Source organism: Notolabrus celidotus, chromosome 1, assembly GCF_009762535.1.
Source record: "Notolabrus celidotus isolate fNotCel1 chromosome 1, fNotCel1.pri, whole genome shotgun sequence".
Classification (NCBI taxonomy): domain Eukaryota; kingdom Metazoa; phylum Chordata; class Actinopteri; order Labriformes; family Labridae; genus Notolabrus; species Notolabrus celidotus.
In genome coordinates, this window is record NC_048272.1 from 3,206,192 (window position 1) to 3,214,655 (window position 8,464).

The 8,464-nt window shown below is 39.3% G+C and overlaps 1 protein-coding gene across 1 annotated transcript in view; it reads left to right on the plus strand.

The window, feature by feature from the left end:
* Positions 1–7,931, plus strand: part of mapkapk2a (MAPK activated protein kinase 2a) — a 51,164-nt gene extending 43,233 nt beyond the window's left edge. The window contains exons 3-10 of the mRNA XM_034682003.1: positions 387–451; positions 1,887–1,966; positions 2,097–2,223; positions 2,361–2,436; positions 2,520–2,644; positions 3,622–3,707; positions 3,833–3,913; positions 6,088–7,931. Coding sequence (XP_034537894.1) covers positions 387–451; positions 1,887–1,966; positions 2,097–2,223; positions 2,361–2,436; positions 2,520–2,644; positions 3,622–3,707; positions 3,833–3,913; positions 6,088–6,237 — 790 coding nt within the window. The 3' untranslated portion in view covers positions 6,238–7,931. The remainder of the gene's footprint in view (positions 1–386; positions 452–1,886; positions 1,967–2,096; positions 2,224–2,360; positions 2,437–2,519; positions 2,645–3,621; positions 3,708–3,832; positions 3,914–6,087) is intronic.
* Positions 7,932–8,464: the final 533 nt, after the last annotated feature.

Below are 8,464 nucleotides of genomic sequence, written 5' to 3' on the forward strand. Positions count from 1 at the left end.
AACGTGTGCCCGTATTCAATCCCGTCAGTTATATGCATTTTGTTGCTGTAGAAAATAACATTTAGGGGGAAAACAACGTATTTGGTATTGTTTTTGACGTAAGAATAATAATTAATCAATAATTGATCGTTAACATTTCCAAAAATCGATCACGGAAAATACTTAAAATGTACATCCCTAATCAGCAGCCTTAAGTGCAGCATCATGTTCATGTACAGTTGTGCGTGTTGGCTGTTGACCTGTGATTAGGCAATGTGAGGACTACATTTTTCATGTGTACTAACTGTTGAAATCACAACAGAAAGTCACAGAAGTTGAGGAGTCCAGTGTTGAAAATTCCACTTCAAAAATCCAGATCCTGACATTTTTGTTTGTGTTTCTTGCAGTATGGATGGTGGTGAGCTTTTTAGTCGAATCCAGGACAGAGGGGACCAGGCCTTCACAGAGAGAGGTAATAAGCGTATGATGACTTAAAAAAAATCACACATTTTCTTAGAATATGCCTTTATACAGCACGCATCAGTGGATGGTGTGGATCATAGACTGTATAAAATATGGACGTAGTATCCGTGACGTCACCCATCTGTTTCTGAAGAGCTGTTTTGAGACCAATCATCGGCAGCCATATTGCGTCTGTCGAGCCAGTGTGATGTAAAGAGGCGGGCTTTGAGCCTCCTAGCCAACAGATACAGTGTTCCCGCCTGTCAATCAAGTCAGCTGTGCCTCTCATTGGAAGACTCGTAATCTTAATATCTTCGAAATTGCAGTGTTATAAAAAGATTCACCCCCCGACAGTGTGTGCTGATCAAGAAATGAGCTATCAAGACTAGGGATAGACCGATTATCGGCGCCGATATTCTGCATTTTGACGCATATCTGCATCTGCCTTTTTAAAAAATAAGAAGGGCAATACGAGATCAATTTAACACTGGGTTATTTTGGCTCTGATGCAGGCGCACCACCAGGTAACTCCAAGTAGATAATATACCTAAACCAAAGTGAGTGCTCGGGTCAGAATGTTTTAAAGTCACTTGGTAGAAATGACACAGTCTGCAGAAACCGTAGCCTAGCTTGTGTTCCATTTCTCCCTGCAGTTTCTCATTAAAGGGGACGAGCTGAGCAGCATCTGTTGTGGCCCCTATAATTAATAGTAATTTAAACTCATACAACCCCACTTCAAAAAAAGCTGAAATACCCATAAAACAAAGATAAGTGAAAGATTAACATTTCAGTTACATTGAAATTTTGAAAAACTTTATTTACTGTAGAAAACTTTAGAGAGCTATTTATTTGTTTAAGTTTTCATTGAACTTTATAAGACATGCTGCTGAGCCTGGGAGCTCCCTGCACTGTGTTAGAATTTTAAAACAAAGATGTCTATTGTCTAAGATAAAAAAAAGACTTTAACATGTTGCAAATCTGAAAAGCTGTTTAATAAGCATTATGCTTAAAGGCATTTAAACAAAGTTAAGTGTTGGAGTTTGTATTATTCAAAATTTTGACGACAATATTTCCCCTTTTACTGCAAATGAATATTGGCTCCAAATATCGGTTATCGGCCTCCTTGACTTCTAATAATCTGTATCAGCCCTGAAAAAAAAAAATCGGTCTATCACTAATCCAGACTACACTCGTCTTTAGTACCAGGCTGTAAACGTGTTTATTTCTGCTGTAAAGATCGGCTTTTTCATATTCATGTGTATGTGACTTTTGGAGCCAGCTTCAAGTTGACCCTCAATGATTTGATTTTAAGCACTTCCACATTGGACTCAGACTGGAGGTTGCCGCTTGGTGTGGATGAACAGTATACGGCGTGTCTGCTCGTTAATGCATCACAAAGGGGACTCTAAATTGATGTTAAAGTACTTTTGTCTCTCTAACTGTAGAGGCTTCGGACATCATGAAGAGCATAGGAGAAGCAATCCAGTTCTTGCATGCTATCAACATTGCACACAGAGATGTCAAGGTTTGTACCATGAATATGAAATGTAACTATTTAGAAATTTCTGTTTTGTACCATGGTGTTTTAAGGATAACTCCAACTGAATTAACAACCATCTTACTTCCCTTTTTGTCTTTCTGAATCCTCCATGAAGCCAGAGAATTTACTGTATTCAACTAAACGGCCCAGCGCACTGCTCAAACTCACAGACTTTGGCTTCGCCAAGGAGACAACTTCAAACAAGTCCTTAGCTACCCCCTGCTACACACCTTACTACGTTGGTAAGAATCAGTTTCTGTATCCCTGCCCATATTCTCTGCACATGATGCTAGTAATTAAACTGTTTTGTATCTCTGCAACATATTTCTTTACCTATGAATCTCAAATTTACCCTTCAATCATTCCTATCTGTCTGCAGCTCCGGAGGTTCTGGGCCCAGAGAAATATGACAAGTCATGTGACATGTGGTCTTTGGGCGTCATCATGTATATCCTGTGAGTTAGTTTTCTGTTTTTTTAGCAGTATGTCTTATTCAATTTGAAACTATTCAAAAACTAATGTTTGAAATTTTGAACAGGTTGTGTGGGTACCCTCCTTTTTATTCCAACCATGGTCTTGCCATCTCTCCTGGAATGAAGCGAAGGATTAGGATGGGCCAGTATGAGTTTCCCAACCCTGAATGGTCGGATGTGTCTGAGGAAGGTCAGAAATAGTCTTTGTATGCATATGGTGATTTAAGTTTCAAGACAACTAGCCTTCTTCCTAAAACTAATTCAATATCCAATTATGTGAAAGATTCCCTGGTGTATAAATAAATTCTCACTTCATGATATAAATTGTCAAACTCAAGCATTAGTTTTGGGTTTATCAATGAAGGAAAAATTGGTATTGGTCTCACATAACATAACTTTCACACAAGTCAGAACTACTGCTTCAAGACAGTTTCAATACTATCTCATCCGCTTGTGAAGAACAGGGTTTTTTTTTTATATATACCTTTTGATCATGAAATTGAAACCGATGCAGGTGTTGTCCCCCCCACTTCACTGCTGTCTGTCATATTCACTATAATTGAAAGTGATGTCTTATCCACTGGGTTGTATGAAAGATTAAAAAAGAAAAGAGAAGCCAGCTCCAACTCAGGCAGATGTTCCCCTCAATTAGCTGAGTATATTTGTGGAACATCAAAAGAGCAGGATGGGTTGGATTTACTGTAATACTATTATCAAACATCAGTGCATGTTTTACTGTCAACATGTGCTATTTTCTTCTTTACAGTAGGATTCTATAATGCAGTTTCAGATTATGTCATCAACAGCAAAATAGACATGTAAATAATCAGTCCACTAAAGGATAAACCTTATGACTACTCTCAGTCTTTTATATTTTGCTGCAGTCTGAGCTCTCAAATCTCCTACATCTTTCTTCTATAGATCTCATGATTGGTGTAAGAAAACTGGATAACTAAACCCAGGCTAGCTTAATTACTCAATATGCTTCCTGTCCGGGGGATAAACATGTCATTACAAACATAAAGAGGTGTATCCATAATATCGTTTTTCCTGTCCTGGTTTTTTCCGTCATACTTTTTTCTGATTTTTTTGTTTTAAAATCATATTTTTTTATGTTTTATAATTAGGAGCTGGTTTTTTTAACTGTATGAAAAATTGTGTTTGCAGCTAAACAACTGATCAGGACCCTCCTCAAGACTGAGCCTACACAAAGGATGACCATCACAGAGTTCATGAATCATCAATGGATCAATGTAACAGCACTATAATGTTTTTTATTTCAGTTCATTATCATGCCACCTTTCTAAACATAATTGCTCTGGCTGACACCCCTCCAGTGAAGTAACATTTTCATTTGTTTCTGTTCGTCTCTCTAAAGCAATCGATGAAGGTTCCACAGACCCCACTTCACACCAGCCGAGTGCTCAAGGAAGAGAAGGATGCATGGGAGGATGTTAAGGTAAGAGGTTCAGTCTGCATCGTTTTCTGGGTGCAAAACAATGTCAGGTGTTAGGATTTGACATTTGATTAATCAATCAATCAATCAATCAATCAATCTTTATTTGTATAGCGCCAAATCCCAACAAACGTTATCTCAAGAGGCTTTTACAAACATAGGAGGTCTATACCACTCTATGTCAAATTATGAAGAGACCCAACTGCAAGACAGAAGTTTTGATGCGCCAAAAAATACCAATCAATACACAGATGGAGTTTATGAGGTTTTTGTTATGAGACATTGTCAGTGCTATACTTTAAAGCCTTTATTAAGTCCATGTGGCTGATAATTATAAAATGAGAAAACACAAGTTCATGTAGAATATATTAAAGATTTTGTTTGTAATTTTCCCCAAAAAGTTTTGCATTAAGTCCTTTAGGTAGTGAAAGGGAGGAGGCTTTTTTTCTTCAGTGACTATTACAAATAGATGTACAGGACATGACGAGTAAAACAGTTAAAATGAACGTTGACTGAGCACAAGCAAAGACAGGAGTTTGTAAAATCAACCCTTCCACTTAGAAAGGACTGCTATACAGTATCTCACAAAAGTGAGTACACCCCTCTCATTTCTGCAAATATTTAATTGTATCTTTTCATGGGGCAACACTGCAGAAATGACACTTTGATACAAATATTTGGTGCGGCCACCATTATTTTCCAGCACTGCCTTAACCCTCTTGGGCATGGAGTTCACCAGAGCTTCACAGGTTCCCACTGGAAACCTCTTCCTCTCCTCTATGATGACATCACGGAGCTGGTGGATGTTAGAGACCTTGTGCTCCTCCACCTTCCGTTTGAGGAGACCCCACAGATGCTCAATAGGGTTTAGGTCTGGACACGTGCTCGGCCACTCCATCACCTCTACCCTCAGCCTCTTTAGCAAGGCAGTGGCCATCTTGGAGGTGTGTTTGGGGTTGTTATCATGTTGGAGTAGTGCCCTGCGGCACAGTTTCTGAAGGGAGGGGATCATGCTCTGCTTCAGTATGTCACAGTACATGTTGGCATTCATGGTTCCTTCAATGAACTGTAGCTCCCCAGTGCAGGCAGGACCCATGCAGCCCCAGACCATGACACTCCCACCACCATGCTTGACTGTAGGCAACACACACTTGTCTTTGTACTCCTCACCTGGGCGCCGCCACACACGCTTGACGCCATCTGAACCAAATATGTTTATATTGGTCTCATCAGACCACAAGACATGGTTCCAGTAATCCATGTCCTTAGTCTGCTGTCTTTAGCAAACTGTTTGCGGGCTTTCTTGTGCTTCACCTTTAGAAGAAATGTGAGATGCTGTATATCAAATTATATCAAGGAAAACCGTGAGATGTGGCGTAGTAAAGAGTGTGTGGAGGTTAAGGTGTGCATAACTCAATTACACTTGGCTTATAATGCATACATGTATTGCTTTCAAAACTCTTGCACTGGCCAACTAGATCAAGAACTCTGTGACGGGTATGTGTCACGGAGAAAAACTAGTGCTTTTGATTGCAAAATTAAGGTTGCTTTAGGTCTTTTGTTATTACGGCCCAGGCATCGACAAGGTCGGCGAAGGCCCTTTTGAAACCAGAGGGATTATCATTATTATTTCTTCTTTCTTCTTTCTTCTTTCTCTCTCCCAACTTTTGAATCCCAAATTTGCATGCCTTAACGTGCCCCAAAAGTCCCCAAAAGTTCCACATGCACCAGGCCTGGCGAAAATTTCGACATTTTGGTGGTCCCGTGAAAAAAATCCCCAAAATGGCTCAACAGCGCCCCCTTGAAGTTGCAAATTTCAAAAGGCCAGCCCCAGAATACGGTTCAACATACATGCATGAAAATTTTTTTGGATAGCTATCATGCCAAGACCTACAAAAAATCCTCTTGACGTCGTGGTGAAATCCCAACAGGAAGTCGGCCATTTTGATTTGACCCGATTAGTAAGATTACGTATTTATGTAAATGGCATAGAATTCAACAAATGCAGAAACTAATGTCTTTTTGTGTGACAGGTTTATCCTTTTTTGATGAACACCCTAGGGTTTTTTTTCCCCCCTAAAAGAGCAATGGAACTGCATTTTAGATCTTTACGGAATAGATGCTTTCTTTAGTAAAGCAACTTTGCCTAATGAGCTTTTTCTCCATCAAATTTTCAGGAGGAAATGACCAGTGCCTTGGCAACAATGAGGGTTGACTACGAGCAAATCAAGATCAAGACCATTGAGGATTCATCCAATCCCTTGCTTACGAAACGGAGGAAGAAAGCCAATAACAGCATGCCAGACCCCCAGTCTGCTGCCCACTGAAAGATGCACGAATGCATGCACATACAAACACAGGTTGTAAAAAGGAAGCAATAATTTGTTGACACGTGAGTCGCATTGCATGGATTTTATCAGTGTTTTATTTTTCATGGCAAATCTAATGTTTTGTAGGAGTGTTTTGTTTTTATTACTCTACCATTTTAACAAGCCCAACCCTTTGCTGTGGCAGAGAGGATGTTTATCTGGGTTTTTACACCAGTAAAGAGATTATAAATCATAGAGAAGATCAGGTTGTGTACTGAGAGGGGCTCGAGTGTTGGAATAGGACTTGAAGCCTTAGCATTAGCCATTAGCAGTAGCCACCCCACCCCCCCCACCCCCACACACACACACACACATACACACACATACATGCATACGTTCCTGTTCCAGCACTAGTCCCCAATCTGTGAATGTCGAACGGCTAAATCCCAAAAACAAGAAGGCGAGGGAAGGCTTCTTTTACGTACCTGCAGAGTAAACAGATGTATTTTGAACTGACGAGTGGAATGTAAGGACTCTGCCCCTGACTGTTGGCATTAGCTGGACACTCGCTCATTTGTGGGACATGAGTCTTGTCAGGTTCAGTTTGTCTTGATGAATGTTGAATAGAGGCCTATGCACTCACACAAGGGCCGTGTGCCATTCTGACAGAGCACCTCACTCTTGGCTCCTCTCTCCTTAATCTATCTACGCTTGTTTTTCAGAAAACGTAGTCTTAGGTCAGAGAAGGATGCCAGGTGGAAGAACACAAACTGGCTCCACCTTTCTCCCGCATGTAGCGCAAAGGAGAGTAGGAGCCAACTGATACTGTATTTTTTCATGGATTTTATGAACTTATTAGCATAGGCCTTAATGAGTGTTGCTATATCAGCAAATTATGTTTAACCCCTACCTACCTTTTGGTTCAGGCTATCACCAATGTTATGCGTCATAGTTTATAACATTGCCAGATTATATTCCAGGTTAATGCTATGCAGATGTGTTGGTCAGCAAGTGAAGTGTAAGTACTGCAAGGACCTTTTTTTTTGTTAGTGTGGATTTCTGTTTGCTAATATGTTGGAGAGATATCAGGCAACAATTTGGAGCGTTTGTGTATCTTTATGTAAGCCGTAGCACCCTTAGGGGATACATATTTCAGACAGACTGGTCCAGCCCCTGCAGTCCCTCTGAAACAATCAGTTGGAGTTACTGTCAGGGGGGACTAGTCTGGTTTATTGCCAGTGCCACCGACACGTCTCCTTCACACTTTTTTTAAGGATTCATAGAAAGTACTTAAGAGCTGCTCCTGTCCTTGAAGCAGATTCTGACATAACACCAGCAAGCTGTCATCACATCTAGAAAGGGTGTGGTGGTTGTTTTCTTTTTAATGTTCTGTTAACGACTGGGACACAGTTCATCTCACTTGGGATCATGAGAAATTAACATGTTTTGTTTAGTCAGTTCAGTCCACTTCACTTTGTGAAAATCACATCCACATTACCTGTCACATCTCAACCATTAAAATATGTCACTGTAAAATGTTCATCAAATGTTTGTGATAATGTTCCTTTTTTTCCATCCCTCTCGACACTTTTTTTTGTAGTGGAAACACATATGTGTCTCTTTTCTTCCCCCCTGTCACTGAGTCTGTTTAGCTTCACCTGCCGTACTTTTGTCTGCTTCAGCTTTGGATTAAAAAAACATAAAACTAAAAACCTGCCCCCTCGTCTCTTTTACCTAGTACAAAAAAAACATGTACAGATAAACTTCTTGACTTCATTTTATACAAAAGGAGAGAATTAAAGGTGCCATGGACCTTTTTATTATAATAATATATAGTCAAAGTCAAGTCAAACTTTATTTATAAAGCACATTTAAAACAACCTCAGTTGACCAAAGTGCTGTACAGATATTAAAATACAAAATAAGAATACACAATATAACAAGAAATAAAAACAATAATAGTAAGAGCTCAATTTAGGAAATAAAAGAGTAAAAAGTAAATTTCTTGCTTGCTTAGCTGGGACCGAACGCCAAGGAGAAAAGATAGGTTTTCAGGTTTTCATATAATGGATAACTATTTATTTCCTATATTATAATATAGGCTCAAATATTCAGCAAACAACTTTAGAAATTGTTGAATTTTAAAAATTTGGTCAAGTTGGGCTCTGACTTTTTTCTTTCACCAATGAAGTCTTGCAATGATTTTTTTTTTTATATATATATATATAAATATATTTATTATGTT